This window comes from Astatotilapia calliptera, chromosome 13 (genome assembly GCF_964374335.1).
Source record: "Astatotilapia calliptera chromosome 13, fAstCal68.1, whole genome shotgun sequence".
NCBI lineage: Eukaryota > Metazoa > Chordata > Actinopteri > Cichliformes > Cichlidae > Astatotilapia > Astatotilapia calliptera.
This window is the reverse complement of record NC_137434.1, coordinates 21181442-21199921: the sequence shown is the minus strand read 5'-3', so window position 1 is coordinate 21199921 and position 18480 is coordinate 21181442. Positions and strand designations below refer to the sequence as shown.

The 18480-nt window shown below is 39.9% G+C and overlaps 1 protein-coding gene across 1 annotated transcript; it reads left to right on the top strand.

Moving 5' to 3' along the window:
• Positions 1-89: 89 nt before the first annotated feature.
• actn2b (actinin, alpha 2b) lies at positions 90-18093 on the top strand. The gene is made up of 21 exons (XM_026190111.2): positions 90-419; positions 4197-4311; positions 4424-4543; positions 4668-4754; positions 5230-5317; positions 5610-5688; positions 8139-8220; positions 8509-8594; positions 8763-8855; positions 9138-9368; positions 9462-9609; positions 9839-9989; positions 12125-12233; positions 12966-13106; positions 13388-13570; positions 13805-13939; positions 14306-14485; positions 14608-14754; positions 15872-15937; positions 16063-16221; positions 16403-18093. Exons 1-21 carry the CDS (start codon positions 294-296, stop codon positions 16559-16561), a joined length of 2685 nt encoding a protein of 894 aa, XP_026045896.1. The 5' UTR covers positions 90-293; the 3' UTR covers positions 16562-18093.
• Positions 18094-18480: the final 387 nt, after the last annotated feature.

The following is an 18480-nucleotide window of genomic DNA, read 5'->3' as shown; positions in this document are numbered from 1 at the left end:
CTGCAGTGTGTGTGATGGGATTTTTTTTTTTTTTTTGGGGGGGGGGGGGGGGGTGAAGGCATCACGTGACCGATCTAATGATACCGTCTGTTGTTCATCTGTGGCAACCAGGGCCAGACGTCCGTCAGGTCGGGAGGACAAGGGCAAGCGTGAGAGAGTGAGACAAACGAAGGAGCAGCTCTGTGAAAAGAGGAACTTTTTTTTTCTGTGCTCGGCAGTTAGACCTAAATCTACAGTCTGAAGGAAAACATTTGAGTTTCGACGTAAAGAAAAAGAAAGAAAATATCGGCAAAATGATGACCCAGGTGGAGACCACGGTGCACTATGATAACGGCTACGAGGATGAGTATATGATCCAGGAGGAAGAGTGGGACAGGGACATGTTACTAGACCCTGCCTGGGAACAACAACAGAGGAAAGTACGTAAAAAATCGTCTGTTTCTGAAAAAAGTCTAAAACTATCGAGCGTTAGCTAATATTATTTTAGAGAGAAATTAAACAGCTTGGTCTTTTCTTACTCAGAATTGTGTAACTTTAGATGTTATGGTAATTTTTTAATATTTCTATGTAAAAATATATATTTTACATATGTACACAGTAGTACAGTTCATAACTTTGGGCTAACAGTAAAAAAAAAAGTCTTGAGAGACGTTAAGCACGCCGAGTCGGGGAGATAAACTTCCGGTTAACCTTGTCAAAATAAAATCAGTTCAGCGGGTTCATCGCGACAAGTCACGCTGCTGAAGTATTTTGATCTCTTTACTGGACATTTTGTTCTTGGATGTTGGGATAGGGTAGCTGTTATTCGTATCACTGATAGACATTACCCAAAATATAGTTCAGTGAGGTCGGGAGCAAGTTATAGAGGTACACAAGTTATACAACCACAACTACACAGCTTGAATTTTGCCTTAAGAAGTCAGTGGCCGTTGGGGTTACTTCACCCACCTCTGGTAAACGTAACGTTTAGTTTTATTTTTAAAGGTGGCATTGGTTAACCTCCGGTGTGGTCCTCGCTAAGTGCCGCAGACCTGACGCAGATAGGGTCCAGTGCGTGAGGCGTGAGGGACGGATGCGGTGGTGGGTACCAGCTAACAATAGCTGTACCTTCCAGCGGCTCTCCAGACTGCTGCCTCTCCACTGATACGCGAGGAATGCGAGCTGTCAACAGATGCTTCTAACACATGATGACGCTCTTGGGATTAGAATGGACGCTCCATCTAATTTTAACCTCGGGACCAAAAGGCATTAGTAGGGTTAATCCAGTGTCCTTGGTGCGGAATTCTTTTGTTTATAGAAACCACGTAGAAAAATTGTACCAGCACCAACTCGACTCGATATAGCCTCGGCCCCCAACACCGTCAGTTGGTTTTAGGGCTTTAAAAATTGGCTGGGACCTTATACTGCAGCTCTTTGCACAACTGGAGTCCATCAGCTCCTCCATGCCCTTCGTAACCTCCTGTGGCCTGTGCAGGGATGATAAAACTGTATTTTTGGCAACACCAGGCAGCAACACCACAGTCCATATACACAGCTATTTTTTCCACTCTTTATCTAATTTTGAGTTGATAAGTGGTCATTGGAGGGTGGTTTGAGTTTTTTCTGTTCCTTTGTGCCCCAGTTTGACGCTCAATATTAGCACCCACACTGTGCTGCAGCTTCTATTTGTTGAAAATGGAACAAAATTGCTCTATTACTGATATCTATTGTCATTTTTTCCAAAATATTATCTCCTATACCATGGTGCAATTAGCTTATTTTAATTCTAGTTGTGGTTGCTATATATTATTGCTTATATGGAGCCCTTTTTAAATCTATTGCCTAATTCATATGAGTTCATCAAGGAGATTGATGACAGAGCAGAGTAGGCACAGCCAGGGTGCTCGGTTTCATTGAGCGAAAGTGATGAAATGTGACTGATACATAGTGAATATCCTTCATCTAAGTTAAACCAAGTGAAAATAGTCATCCATGATCCGCTGATGTGGCTAGGTCTTTCCAAAATGTTAAGCATCCAGTTCGCTTTTATTTTCCATCCTCCAGGTCTCAGCCTGCCAGCCTCTGACCTAGTGAGCCCCCAAAGGCATCCGTCACTTCAGTGACAGGGTCGGTCCTCACTGGATGTGATTCATAAATATTTTTAGCTTTAATCGTCACCGGGCAGTAGAGGGCGGGGATGCTTGGAAAGTAGGGTTCTGCGACTAGTGGCAGAGCCAGATTTGGAGGACCAGCAGACAAAGTTTTTTTTTACAAGGAAGGCAGCGGCTCATTGTCACACACACACACCCGAGGGACTCACTCAGTGTGGAATGGGGATGGCCTTTACTCTAATGCCTGTAATATTCTGATTTTGCTCCGGCACCTGCGGGGCGAGAAGCTGAGTGGCTGGCTGGGCATGCATATGCAGTCCTCCTGGGTACAAGGTTGTCCGTGGATCAGTGCTGGAAAATCCTAAAATATTTTCCCCATGTCACTCTAGAGTATTTATTTATTCACATATAAATCTAGAAAGTATGCAAGTAAAGTCACAAAAATGTAAAATTAGCTCATTTAAAATGTTCTTCTGTGCTTCTTTTTAGATAGACATCAGCTGTGATCTTTTCCTCTCATGGGCTAAAATCACAATTTTTCTTAAAAGGAAATGAAACTCAAAGGAAAAAGTGCAAAAGTCAACCCAGTTTATCTTTTCACTGAAAACTATTTATTTTTAATAAAATCAGTAAATGCTTTCATTCTCTACTCCTGTTAATGGAGATGAAAGGTAAAATTGAAACATGTTATCAGGAAGTGTAGCATACGCAAATATCACACTACAGCTCGTTGTTTATGTACAATTTTTATCATGTAGTTGATTAGTTCAATGATTCATACATCTAAACATAGAAACTAGGGATGGGCAAAAGTGTAAATATTTAGTACAATTTTGTCTACCAATAATTATTGGGGAAGAAAAAACAAGATGAAACTTTATTATGGTGCATCATTTTGCAATACTGCTCCCACATTGCCTTTCAAAACATGCTTGTCCTTCATTTCTGCCCCTCCATAAAAGCCTGAACTCATTCTCTGCCAGACTGTGGCAGATATATTTCAATTTGCATTTATTTCTTTATTTAGAGTGCTGAATTGTAATTAAAGTTCAAGGAAATTCAGTCACTTAAAAGACAATTGTCTTCACTTTTTTAAAGTTTAATTTTCCAAGGTCTACGAATAACCGAGTTTAAATGATCATGATATCAGTACTGACCAACATAAATAATGATTTTTTTTCTTTTGCCATAGTTGGGCAGCCCAAATTGAAACTTGATTTCTATCTAATGATAGTGAGCTGTTGAAATGTTTATATTTTCTGTGTGGCAGAGGGTAATATTTACAACATCCAGATCCATTACTCATCCTTGTGGCATATCTTTCAAATTATTCTAAATGAGAATTTTTAATGTGCCCATCATTCATTCACTCCTGGCTTGTCTCCACACTTCATCGGCAATGCCTGTGCTCTGGAAGAACGGCACACGTGTACTGTGATAGAGCTATCTCCATGCAGCTGTAACATATCAACGTGTCATATTCGAAGTGGCAAAATAGTGACAGAAAGTGACGTGAGGGGAAAACTTGTCCCTCGTCCACGTGACATTTTCACTCATGTTGACGTTCTTCTTCCCCGTCTTTTATCATGAGGCACGGCAGAGCAGTCTAAATTTATCACCTTATATCAGCTGGAATGTGCTCTGTGGTCGGCTCCCAGCTTTCATCCTTACAGTGCTCAGCGTCCATGAACTCTGCTGCTAGCTATTGATAGAGGCTTTATAAAAATAGGCGAAAGACAATGAGCCTGTCTTAACTTGATTTACAGTATTTGAGTACCAAACATGGAGTACATTTGTTCTGATAGGTGTTAGCTATGGAACCATTGTAGGAAATGTTGAAACTTAACACTAATGTTTAACTAATGGACAATCGACTTGGTTATAGTCCTAAGTGAAGATCCCAGTTTGTTTAGGTTTACTGTAAAGAGGAATAGCTTGTAGTTTAATCCAGTAAAAAAGTGATATAAATTTTTAGAAGTGAGTATAACTGCCAGTTAAACAAAAATGCCCCCAAAAGTGAAGAAAACTTAACTGACTGCTGTAAATTTCTTTTCGTTTTTGAGTCAAATCCAATTTTTATTGAGCTGGGAATCCTTTTTCTGTTAGACCTTCACAGCTTGGTGTAACTCCCACCTGAGGAAAGCTGGTGTTCAAATTGAAAACATTGAGGAGGACTTCAGGAATGGACTCAAACTCATGCTGCTGCTGGAAGTTATCTCAGGTTGGAGCACTAAAGAGAGTTTTCATTTTCTTGCCTTTTTTTAGTGTTTCAGTCAGCTTTCTTTCTGTGTCTTATTAGCTGAGGTTATATGCACACCATATTGTGTTTGCAGGAGAGAGGCTACCCAAGCCAGATAGAGGGAAGATGCGGTTTCATAAGATCGCAAATGTTAACAAAGCTTTGGACTTCATCACAAGTAAAGGAGTCAAACTGGTTTCAATAGGAGCCGAAGGTACCTGTGCACGTCCTGTGTATGAATATAATGTAACCATTTAGGGATGCAAGAGTTGGAACCAGGAATTTTTACCTTGTGAAATAATCTGCTGGAGACTAAATATAACACTTTTTTGTTTCAGAGATTGTGGATGGGAATGTAAAGATGACTCTTGGAATGATTTGGACTATAATCCTCCGCTTTGCCATTCAGGACATATCTGTGGAAGGTGAGGTTAGCACACACAGTCCAGGAACATATAGGTGCTTCAAGCTACGTGACAACATACCAAGACCTTTCCTGTAAAATGGGCATTTTCGCATCTGACTGTGCAAATAAGCACAATTAATCCACACATATAGATAGACACAACAGACTGGATTACTTTATTAAATAAAAACCAGCATCCTTCCTGCTTGTTTTTGGCCAGTTTATAAATAAAAGTGCATTTTATGTTCGAGTAAATTAAACATCACTTAAAAAATGCTAAAAATTCCATCATAATTCTGTTGACTTTACTTTGGTGGGTAATAATATATATATTTGCACAAAAAACCCTGCAAACGAAATGAAAACATTGTTATGGAGTTCACTTGTCACAAAAACAAGTTGTATGATATATCAGTGCACAGAATGCTTGTGTAGTATGTGCCAAATGAGAAAGCTGACCACACGTTTAAATGGCAAATACATGTTCTCCTCAGAAACATCTGCCAAGGAAGGGCTTCTACTGTGGTGTCAAAGAAAGACTGCCCCCTACAGGAATGTTAATGTCCAAAACTTCCATGTCAGGTGAGTATGACACACTGTATTGTGACCACTGAATTTAGATCTTGTAAACCAGGTGTCTATAATCTATTATAACATAATGTAGTGGTTGTTAGGTCAATAGGTTCATCTAATAGCATGATATCAATACTAAGTTCTTCTGTAGATGACTTTAGTAATACAAAATATAAAAAGGAGGATAGAGGGTAGCATCAGGGAAATGTTACCACCGCTTTAATGGTGAATATCGGAGCTGGACTCGAGAAATTTCATCTTTATGACCTGACATGTTTATTCTCTGTATTGACTGGTGAAGCTGGAAGGATGGCCTGGCCTTCTGCGCCCTGATTCACAGACACAGACCCGACCTCCTCGACTACTCTAAGCTCAACAAGGTGTTGTGTGGTTTCGCTTGCTGTGTTTCAAGCTTGCACAATAACACTTTGATTTCCACAAACATAAGAAGCACAGTTTTGTCCGCTTTGTGGAAAAGAAGTCTTTATCTACTACTAGAAGATTACACAATTGATCTCTTTACTCTGCTAATAACTCGCTTGCAGTGGTCATCTGTTTGACAAACTAATTTGTGTTTTAACGATCCTGGGGTGTTGTGTTGTGTCTCTTTTGGATATTCTTAGAAATATGTGGCATTTCAAAGGACAAGATCTACATGTTAGTGATTTAATGTGATGTAAGGTGTTTGTAGGAAGTCCGCTGTGTTGTGTTATTAATGTGTTATTTGGCTAATGGTTATAATCCGGCTTTAATTTATGAATGTGTTTCTCTCTGTTGTGAGTGCACTCATTTAGTATCGCCTCATGCTTCATTATGCTTAAGCAAATCAGTTTACCTAGCACACAATTTCATCATAATTAGCATGAAAACTGCAACTTTTATTTCAATTTTATTGCTGTGTTTTTGTGCAACCCGCTGCGCCCATTACCAGATTAGATTTAAAAGGCTCCCTTGTTAACAAGGGGTTACCACATGGTGGAAATATATGGCCTCTACACTCTGAAGAGTCTTGACTTTTCTCTGCATTTGAAACCTACTTAATGACTAGAGTATCAGTGTGAAGCATTTTAGGTCAAAAATGTATGTCTCAGTTAAATGTTCTGGTTTAGCAGATGTCCAGGATTCAGGTGAGGGCCTCGGTGAGCTGCTTATTTGCTGCGTGTTTGCAGAGGGCTAGAGAGCACAGCTCACAGCCCTCCCTTGTTCGCCAAGTAGCGATAATACACAAGTAAACTTTTCTCTCCTGGAAGAAGGTGCTGTGTTAGCCAGATGGAAAGGGCAAGGCTGCTATAGGACTATTTGAGGTGTCATGCTTTAACTGCCAGGTGTGAGTTCATAAAAAGATGTTTTTCTTCCCTTTTTAAGCCTTAAAAAAATCACAGCCAGCATAGCTGACCTCACATCAGAACATTTAGTTTGCTCGGGCCATATGTTCCCTGTTACTGTAAATATATAGCAGGGGAACCACCTTGGAAGGATATGAAGAGTGACTTTTCATTCATTTTGTGATCAGAGGCACTCACTTTTCTACACACAGCTGACTGGCCTGACTTGGAGTCAACCCTGAATAGTCACAGAAACATGAGCTTAGTCCCTGCAGAGCGCAGGCTTAGCTTTACCTCTGCCATTGTCCATGCTGTCACGTCGTATTCCCCATTTAGAGGCCACCGGTGCACATAAAAGTCAGGAAGACATCTATACGCATTACACTCATAACATCACAGTGATACTTATTAATCGCCGCAAGGACGGTGATACTTTTATTAGAAAATAATGAAAGTATATACAATGATTCAAATGGACAATGTAAACAAACCATGCTGGCTAGTAATATACTTCAGTACACTATTTCTTGCTACAGCCTTTTATTCACACTTTTTGTGTCTTTGAGATCCATGTTCACACACTCAGTCACACCTGAACTTCAGTTCTGCTCATGCTGCTTGGAGACAGTTGCATTGTGCATCAGGCAACCTTTGAATCTGGCTCCAGGTGAGCGAGTTTGTTAAGCCTGTTGAGACAGCTCTTGTCAGGGACACATACACAGACACACACACAGAAGGCTCGAGGTATTCTTATTTCCATTCCTCTATGCCATCAGTTTACCACCCAATCCATCTATCTATCTTTCTTGTACCGGATATGTGAGCAGCTGCCCCTGTCATGTTGTGCACCACCCCTACCCTCTACCTTTGAGGAACAGCGGTACAGTGATAGGGACAGCAGCATGATAGTATGATTCCTTTACCCCTTTGCACTCTTAGTGACAGCCCCATCAGCAGCAGAGGGGTTCACTGTCAGCTTTTGGCTCAAGGCACAACTCCTATCCTGTCAAACACTTGTATTTTCCTGTCACAGTAACTAGTATGAAAAAGGAGGAATGCATTTCTTTAAAACAATTCCATTAAAAAATAAGAAGAGGTATAGAGAGTAATAAACATCTGCTGGTTATAGATTATTAAATGCTTCCCCTTTCATCATCTCTTATGCAACAGACTAAAACAGCAATTCCTTAATCAAACAAAGAAAAAAAATCAATCATATTCATAATAAAGGGCAGATGGAGATAAATAAATGGTATTTATTTGAGACATAACTGACCTTTCCTGTGAATGTGATCTAATCAACAAATAAAGAATTAAACTGGTATTAAAGTTCTTTGGAAACTAAGAGATGTAATTTCTAAGGTTTTGCAAGGATCTAGTTGAGGGCTAGTAAATGTGCATGTAGATTATATGACCATCACATGTTTTGTGCCTTGATTGCATGGATTTCAGTGGTGTTGTAAGTGTGGCACTGGTGTACAGTGATGTTCTGTGTTCTTATTTAGGATGATCCTCTGGGGAACTTGAACCTGGCTTTTGACATAGCAGAAAAACACCTGGACATTCCAAAAATGCTGGATGCAGAGGGTAATATTTTATGTAGTGGAAAAATATGAGTTTTTTGTGTCCTGTTTATGGTAATGGGTGCTAACAATGTATATCTATTGTTTTGGATGAATCTCCTTCACAGGGGTCCAAATATCAACCACATAGATTTCTGTCACATATAATTGTCTTCATATCTAACTGCATTTTTGTTATGTCTGAACGGAAGTGAAAACCATAAAAAATATCTCCTTCTATTATCCAATGTAGCTGTAGTTTCCTTTAAATTCTTTCTGCCACCTTGACTTTTCATCCCTCTTCATGCCACAGATATCATCAACACCCCCAAGCCCGATGAGAGAGCCATCATGACCTATGTGTCCTGCTTTTACCATGCTTTTGCTGGAGCTGAGCAGGTAGTTTTGTCTGTCTTTTTTTCAATAGCACCATGTTATTCTGAGAATATCAAAAAAATAAAAAATATATATATACTCAGTTTGATTTAGACACAGCACACTGATTAAAAATCCTTGCCATCTTAGTTCTCTGATCTAATTACATTATTATTGTCCCCGTGCTCTCAGGCGGAGACTGCTGCCAACAGGATCTGTAAGGTGCTTGGAGTAAACCAAGAGAATGAGAAACTGATGGAAGAATATGAGAGACTGGCCAGTGAGGTAAAGTTTAAATATAATGATGGCACTTTGTGTCATGAAAGATTTTTCAAAGTGATGTGCTTTTTGGATAACAGTGATTAAGGTACAGTATTAGTACATTTTTGTTTGTCCTCTGTTTATTATGGGCTGTTCAAATTAAAAGTTCAAAAACAAAATTTTTCTCTCTCTACTCAAATATCTCACTGATGTTACAAACTGAGATCCATCTGCTGGAAAAATCAATTATTTATCACCACTCTCTTGCCACTCCACTTATTCCCATGTTGTCCTTGTGTTTTCCAGCTGCTGGAGTGGATCCGCCGCACCACTCCCTGGCTGGAGAATCGGACCCCAGAGAAGACCATGGCAGAGATGCAACGGAAGCTGGAGGACTTCAGGGACTACAGACGCCAGCACAAGCCCCCGAAAGTGCAGGAGAAGTGCCAGCTGGAAATTAACTTCAACACCCTTCAGACCAAGTTGCGCATCAGCAACCGGCCTGCCTTTATGCCCTCTGAGGGGAAGATGGTATCTGTAAGTCACAACTTCATATTCATTCATTCATGATTGAGTCTTGCGATCAGTTCTGTTGTGGTTCAGACACTAAAGATTGCATTGTGTTGACAGGATATAGCCAGTGCATGGCAGGGTCTGGAGCAGGCAGAGAAAGGGTACGAGGAATGGCTTCTTACAGAGATCCGTAGGCTTGAGAGGGTGGACCACCTTGCAGAAAAGTTTCGCCAAAAAGCAACTAATCATGAGAACTGGGCCAGCGGTCAGTTGTAGTTTGTGTATTTACCTTTTTGATTGCTGTTGATGTGTCTATAGGTCCACGTGTTTATCTTGGCCAAGCACTTTATATAGAGTGCATTTTACTGTTTAGATTTCCTCATAATGAAATGTTATTGAAGGTTAATTTCTGCATCTGTAATGACCAGATAAGGACTGTTTTTAGTAGAACCTTATTATTATCTCAATATTCCTTTTTCATATGTGACATTCAGGTAAAGAGCTGTTCCTTTCCCAGAAGGACTACGAAACAGCCACACTGACAGAAATCAGAGCACTGCTTCGAAAACACGAGGCCTTTGAGAGTGACTTGGCAGCCCACCAGGACAGAGTGGAGCAGATTGCTGCCATTGCACAGGAACTAAAGTATGCACTCCCAACAGCAGATGTATGCAGTCACGTATCACCGAAATCCAGGACAGGAGAAATAATAGTAAAGTCAATGAAATTAATCTTGTTTTTTCTTTCATGCACACTTCATGCACAAATGCACATGCATTGTTTTTTGGCTTTAGACCCAGTACAACCCACCGGTGATTACTGGGTTAAATTATGGGTGACAAGCAATAGAGGTCACTGCTGTCCTCTCACACAGAAAATAAGCTATGGTTCATGCATCTCAAATGCATGTGAATTAACTGTTAACCACTTAAGAACCACTAGATGCCAAGGCAGAGGTTAGGTAGCTATTAGAGGTATTCTTAGTTAAGATTTTAAGTACTCAGAAATGAGAAAGGTGTGGCTCATGGGACTTCTGAGATTTTTTTCAATCAGTGCACAATGATAGATGTGAATACAGAGAGTTTGTTGTTTTATATTTGAAAACACTGAGGAAAAAAGAGAAGGAATCAGTTATTGAGGGATAGCTCAGTAGGTAGAGTGTTTGCACCATGATCCCCCCCAATCAGGGATTCAAATCCACCGAACGGCTACACTGAGATACCCTTTGGTAGGTGCCCGGTGCTTCACTGAGTGAATGGGTTAAATGCAGAGGACTAAGCAATTTCCTATGGGATTAATAAAGTATACATTATTATTATTGACCAAAATGCTGGTTTTCTGTTAAAAGTAAGACTAAAACTTCACTGAGATCATAATGCGCTGGGATGCAGTCATATTTTCAAAGTTATTATGTGAACACATACCTTAAATATTATTTCCTCCTAGGCTGGAAAGAGACTGATCCTGTTAAGGATGTGGTCTCTAACACAGAGGTGCATGCTGTCCTTCTCTTTGGCTCACTCTCTCCTCCACCTACTGACACAAATGATACGGCTGTCTCATTTTTGCATAATCCAGCGAGTTCAGAAGTAAATTCTATACCTGAAGCTAATTCTGTGTAATGATTTACTGGAACCTACTCAGTCTCTGGAGCAACTCAACCTAGCCCAGTTATATGCTTTCCTTCACCTCTATTTCATGCAGGTGATGAAGGAAATTTTGAACACAGTAAGGGTGGGAAACCTGTGAGCTTGATTTTGCACTACATCTCTCTTTTGAACCTTTTACCAACCTGGTGAGTTGAGTTGCTATGCAGCTATCTATGACCATCTAGGTGAAGACAGAGAAACAAAGACCAAGGCTTTCTGCCAGTGCCTCCATATGTATATCCACATGCCAACCATTATGCCTCAGCTGGGGAAGCTTCACAATACCATGAGACACCATTTGGCGCAAAGCCGCACTACCTCTTTGTGATTCGTCAGCTTCTTCATTACACAGTGCCACATTTACATGCTGAACACGAGGCTAGCAGAGTTCATCAGAATAATGTCTGCCGTGAGAGATACCATCTCCCAGCCATCTTCAGCCACCCCCACTGGGACACAGGTTACCAGTGGACCTCCACTGCACACAAGACTCTACCAAAGACAAAAAGCATTTTTAATTTTTGTTTTTTTCAAATAGCTTGAAGCGGTCTGGGGTTAAGGCAACTCTTATTCCTGTAGTTTACCGTATGGTGTATTTTGACCTTTTCCATTGAATGACATCTCAATAAAATGCTACATGAACCCTGTTCACTGTTTTCCTTTGAGGTCACTTATACTTTCACCTAAAAGTGCAGCTTCAGATGCTCATCCAGGGAAAGCAGTGACAGAGTCTCAACACTGTGATGATTTTGGTGGTGCATTTTCTGTAAATGAGTGCCTAAACCTGAATACTAATTCAAGCAGTTTTAAACGCTCTGAAGTTCAAAGCCAAGAGCCCTTTTTTCTTCCAAGACTGAGCTGAATATGTTCTGTTTTTTCATGTGTTAAACTTTAATTTAAAGTCATCTTGCAGTCCTCATTATTATTTATTATAGCTATTTGCTCTCAAATTTTCTTTTCTTTGTTGTTTTACCTCAACTTAATACAGTTTTCTCATGCAGTAGGATTTACATATCTCTATATCATACTATATATTCTGTATACCACAACTCTAACCAGTGCTGGTGGGTGGATGGGGCTCTGTTTTCCAGAAGTAAAAATGGCACAACAGGTTTATTTTTCTTTTCCTAGTGAGTTGGACTACCATGATGTTGCTGCTGTTAACCAGCGCTGCCAAAGCATCTGTGACTTATGGGACAAGCTGGGAACGCTGACTCAGAAGAGGAGAGAGGCACTGGAGGTAAGAACAAAATTTCACTTGTGAGTGTATGACTGAAGGGGATTTATGGCAAAGGCTTTAGGTATTAATCCATTATAGCTGTAGAGATCTTAAAAGTTCTCAAGTTCTTTGTATATATTAAGTCCCCACAAGAGTGTGCTAATGTTCTACGCATTGAACTACCATCAAACGCCAGCTCAATTAAAATTTTAGTCAAAGCATTTTAGATGTCTGTCACTGATGTGAGTGTTGAAGAGACAAGTGATTGAAGGGGACAGATAACTGGATCCCCTCTAAAATCCCTGCCCCGCATAGAAAGGTAAAATAGAAGGGTAGAGGGGATAAAAGAGATATGGATGTAGATGTCATATCCAGAAAGCAACTGGCTAAAAGCCCACTAGCCACTTCCTCTGAGCCATACTGGCCATTCCAGACCCACAAATGTGTGAGGGCCTGGGAAAAGGGCCAAGGATTAAGTCTGAATGACAGGAACAGGGGGCTGTTTATCTCCATCTTCTACTTCCAACTATCTCCCATTGAGGGGAGGGACTCTGTCAGGAACAACCAAGCCAGACTTGGGAGCTGGGGTTAACAAGTCAAAGAAAGTTATGCACACTGCCATCATTCTCAAAACAGGTGAGAGGGTGTTTAAGTCATGCTAAAGCGTAACGCTGAGCTGTGATTAGATATTGTGACAATTTTAGGATTTCAACATTTATAAAACATGTCTGTTATGTTTTGTAATCCTCTCAGCGCACAGAGAAACTGCTGGAAACCATTGATCAGTTGTTCCTAGAATTTGCTAAGAGGTCTGCTCCTTTCAACAATTGGATGGAAGGAGCGATGGAGGATCTGCAGGACATGTTTATAGTGCATACTATTGAAGAGGTTCAGGTAAGTTTACTATATTCTGAGGAGAGCAGCCTTTGGCATTAAGTGCTTATAATGTGATCACAGTGTAATTTTACAGTTTTTCATATAAGCCCATTTAATGGATTCCTCGTGATTGGGTTTCATAATATATAATGTTGTGTTGAAAAAACAAAAATGCTATATAGTGCGCAATGTTTCTATTTGTCACACCCTAAAAAAAACAGCACATAATGTTATCTCTTGGGACAAAATTGACATTTCCATAAAATTTCAACACTTTCCTCTCCTGCTTCCCCTTCCAGAGTCTAATCGCAGCTCATGAGCAGTTCAAAGCTACTCTTCCCGAGGCAGATTCAGAGAGACAGGCCATCTTGGGAATCCACAATGAGGTGCAGAAAATTTCACAGAGCTATGGGATCAAGGCCAGCTTTATCAACTCTTACAGCACTATCACAACTGAAGAGCTTCTCAACAAGTGGGAAAAGGTAGCTACAGTTTTCAAACTGATTTATAGACTCAGAGAGTATATTAAAGGGTAGTCATAGAGATAGTGGACATAAGAGAACACTATCATTGTTTACTAATACTGATATTTTATGACAGAGGAGTCAGCAATCGCTTAGTAAGTTTGCAATCCAAATCACTATCTCTTAATAAAAATGTAATTTATACAACCAGCAATAATGTATCTGTTCTGTGTATCTGTGCATGTTTTCTAGGTGAAAAAGCTGGTTCCTCAGAGAGATAGTGCCCTCCAGGAGGAGATGGCACGCCAGCATGCCAACGAAAGGCTGAGACGGCAGTTTGCTGCCCAGGCTAATTTGATTGGGCCCTGGATACAGACCAGGATGGAGGTTCAGTATACAGGCTTAATAAGCAAATTCTACATTAATCAAATAAAGTCTGAAATGGAAGAGGATTATTTTCTAATTCATTGTACTTAGACAAGTAGAATAGCAGTTTCATTCCTGATGATGATGATATCTGAATAATACAAAGTAAATTTACTCAGGATATATTTATACACACATGTATATACTCACCTCATAGTTCTTATACAGAGTAAAATTACTGTCAGTCACATGTAATTGGCTCTTTGCAGATTCAGTAAGCAAACCCTCTTCATGACCAGTTTTGATCATAAGATGGGGCTCTTAGAGCCCCATCTTATGATCAAACGAGCTTACGAGCTAACCTCGTGGCATGTACCGTCCTAACAGGAAATAGGGCGCTGCTCCCTGGAGATAGGAGGCACCTTGGAGGACCAGATGACCCAGCTGAAGCAAATCGAGCATGTCATAGTTGCTTATAAACCCAATATTGACAAGTTAGAGGGAGACCACCAGCTAATCCAGGAGTCACTTGTGTTTGATAACAAACACACCAACTACACCATGGAGGTACTGGAAATTGAGTTTTATAGCTACATATACATAGAAAAATACATTGATTCTTAAAGTAGGTTTGTCAACATAAACTTGGATTTCCAGAGTCTTTTAACATTTCTGGTCTGTCAACACAGCACATCCGTGTTGGGTGGGAGCTGCTCCTCACAACCATCGCCCGAACTATCAATGAGATTGAGACCCAGATCCTGACCCGGGATGCTAAGGGCATCAGTCAGCAGCAGATGAATGAGTTCAGATCGTCTTTCAACCACTTTGACAGGGTACAGCGTTTTGCCATTTCACTTCACTAGAGCCATTTTCTGCCTATTCCAGTGGCCGATGTAAAGCAATCTCAGTAGCTCAGAAGAAGAGCAGGGGGTAGCCCAGTTTTGAGAGATGTGTCTTGAGCTTATGAGCATCAAAACCCAGGTGTTAACTCTTATGTGGTATTTGTGACATCCATAAACTGTATAAAACACGGATGTAGCGACAGCAGCTTTACATGTTGGTCAGTGCAGTCTCTCTGTAAAGCTGGGTGTTTTTGGCACTGCCGTCTCAGTATTTTGTAACGTTATGTGGTGAGCGAGGATTGGATCTCTCTATGAAGCTGAGCAACACTGCATGCTCATTAGCTAATGACTTGTGATTGATGAACCAATGAGCATACCGTTTTATCTTCCTTCCTCACTCTAATGGGGACCATAATTTACAAATTATGTTTTAGTTATTTACTTGAAGCTAGCAGTTGTGCCCATAAAGTCTGGCTGTAAACCTGCATGAAAAAGAAAGCAGGTTTAAACTTCATTGGCTTTACTTTTCAGATCTAGAAGCTACATCCATGTTTTAAATACTGTCTCTGATACTTGCTAAATCCCATCCAGTTCAAAGTGCAATCTTCTGCACTCACCCCTATATTTAATATGAAGGTTGGTCAGGACTAAAGGTGAAGATTAAACATTTTTACTGGTATCTTGCTGTGAAAGTATTAAAATATCTAAGTATTTCTCTCTATATATATATTTGGTTAAGATTATTTTTATATAGTAAAACTTCAATGATAGATGACTTACTCAAGCATGTCTCAAACGTATTCAAGTCACATCTGTACAGCCACATACTGGTTCCCCTCACCATGATGGAGTAACAGCTTGGATAATACACCCAACAAATTCCAATCTCATTACAAAACTGACAATGCTGCAGCTTTTTGTGATTGATAAGAATGCTTTGGATCTGTGTTTCCAACTTCCATGCGCCCAGTTTCAGTGTGAATGCACGTGCATGTGCCATATTAGCCTTTAAGCTTTTTTATCATGAAATCTTCAACTTTTATCAAAACTTTTATCTTTTCTGTATTTCTCTGACAACACTTTCTGAAATTTGGCGTCTGGTTTGTAGAAGAAGAATGGAGCAATGGAAACAGATGACTTCAGAGCCTGCCTCATCTCCATGGGATATGACTTGGTAAGGCGCTTCACTGTTATTTGGATGCAGCTGTGTTATTAGTAAATTCTGCAATTGTTTGATTTTCACACATACAGTCACACATACATGCAGTCATTATGGGTCTTCATTCACGCCTATTTCAGGGAGAGGTGGAGTTTGCTCGCATAATGATGCTGGTAGACTCCAATGCTACGGGAATCGTTTCCTTCCAGTCTTTCATCGACTTTATGACCAGAGAGACTGCTGATACAGACACTGCCGAGCAGGTTGTGGCATCCTTCCGGATCCTCGCTGCTGATAAGGTGTGTATGGGGCTTACTGGCATATGGGCAGATATTTTTAGCATAAGCTATTCCTGTCATTATTTCCAGGGATTTGCCACGTCATACTGATTTACGATGTACTTTTTTGTAGATGAGAAACAAATTAAAACAGAAAATGGGAGTAAGAATCTGAAATGCAATTACCTTTCCACGTCCACAGCCTTATATACTTGTAGAGGAGCTCAGGAGAGAACTTCCCCCTGAACAAGCAGAGTATTGCATCATGAGGATGCCACCCTACGCTGGTCATGGAGCACCACCCGGGGCACTGGACTACACTGCCTTCTCCACTGCCCTCTATGGAGAGAGCGATCTTTAACCTGACCAGAAAACCTTTCATCCACCATCCATTAACCTCTCCTCTGCTTTCCCACCCTCCCTCCCTCCCCTCCATCTCATGGTGAAGTTAAGGAATCTATAATGCAAGTTGGATCAAATATACCAAATGGAATGAAAGTCTTTATTGATTAGTTTTCTGACACATTACTCATGCTGAGCATTGTTCTGTTTCTTTAGTACTCATCTTGTGCTGTCTGGCAGAAGATGCTTCCCAAAACATAGAAATAATGATGAAAAAATTGAAATTAGAAGCAATTCAATTAGATTTTTTTTTTGCTTGTGTGGTATGATGATTTGGTTCAGGATCGTGGAATTTAGGTAAAACTGGAAGATACAGGAAATAAAGGAGATTAGTTAGTCATACACCAAAAGGATCGTGGTGTTTCAGTAATTTTTCTGTAAAGAAAATAGTCATTTTTGGCAAGCAATGTTGTGTATTGTTTTATTTTTCCCCACAGTACACTTGTTTTGGGAATAAAATCTTCTGATAAGGCATTTTGACATGCTTCAAGTGAATTACAGTTTGCAAAAGCAATTTCAGACCTACTGCCATCCATCAATAAACAGTGTGTTCCCCAAAAGGCCAAAAATATGCAGTACCAACAGAAGACAAATCGAAAACCACACGAAGGCAAAAGTAAATGTTTGCTCAGTGCTTTGAAAGCTGAAAACACTGTAGACTAAATGTGCAGTATTCACTAATGGTAAGATCAAACATTTGTTGGGTAGTGACAAACTCTAATGCTTACATGTGTCTGGAAAAATGGACAGTAAATTTCAAGAACTGCACATATAATAAATATCAACTATAATACAACAGGTGGTGCCATCATGGAAAAAATGGCCTAACAATACTAGACTTTGTGGCTGTGGTGTTTATCGAAATCCTTTATTTGTCCAGAAGCTTCCCATTAATTTCAATTAGTAGTAGTTTTCCATGGTAAGCTGAAAAAACCCCAAAGGATCTCAATGTCATATTTATCTTTAAATTGCATTTGAGGAAATTACTGTAAAATGTGGGACAAGAATATTATACTCATGTTCCATACTGTTTGAACATGAAATTTTAAAATTGAGTGGTATTTAAAAATATGGTGATGACAGTGATTTGAGACTAATATAATAAAAAAATAGGCTGGTAAAGTTGTCCTTATTTGATGCTCTAAATAATTAAAAAAGCATCATCATTGAATACTCTACACAGACTGAGCTAAAACATGCCAGAACATACATCCAGTCCAGTCAATATGATTTCAGGTGCAAGCTTTTCCTTTCAAAAGAGAAATATTTCTGGTGTAACTTGTGAGCTCTGACTCTGACACCTCTGATCTCTATAGGTGATGTTCTTATTTTTGGCAGAGACATGGATTTGTTGTATTGATCTAAAACTTCAGGTAGTAAAAACACCTTAAAGAGAAAACAGCTGGCTCCAGTATGACTCTGTTCAGTAAGTTACACTTTGTGCTCCAAGATAATGGATTCATTAAATAAACTTTATAATGCAGCCATTTATTTCAAATGGTGAATGTGTTTCTTTTTATGTTTGTCACCAGATGGGGGGAAAGACCATAATCCACATGTAAACAAGTCCCTGCACAAGAATCTCAAACTGTAAATTTTAGTGGATGCGGATTAATTAGATATAGATATTCCTAAATTTGTATGGGTTGCGCTGCAAGCGAAGAAGTAGTACGTCAATTTGAAGTCAATATGAAGTCAATATGCAAATACATCCAATGGAGGGACTTGGTCTTTCATGACATTTACTCTTCCTCCTCAATTCCATTTTTCTTCTGCTACATGGTTAGCAGTTCATCCCTACCACTCGAGTATATATGCCATCTGAAAGGTTAATGGTATGGTTAATTGGCCTGCTATGATTTTCAGTCAGCAGTCAAT

Excerpts from the sequence above, each read along its gene's own strand:
- actn2b (XM_026190111.2), top strand. The coding sequence starts at position 294 with ATGATGACCCAGGTGGAGACCACGGTGCACTATGATAACGGCTACGAG. Across the intron at positions 420-4,196 it reads GGGAACAACAACAGAGGAAA|ACCTTCACAGCTTGGTGTAA; the intron begins GTACGTAAAAAA and ends TTTTTCTGTTAG. Across the intron at positions 4,544-4,667 it reads GGTTTCAATAGGAGCCGAAG|AGATTGTGGATGGGAATGTA; the intron begins GTACCTGTGCAC and ends TTTTTGTTTCAG.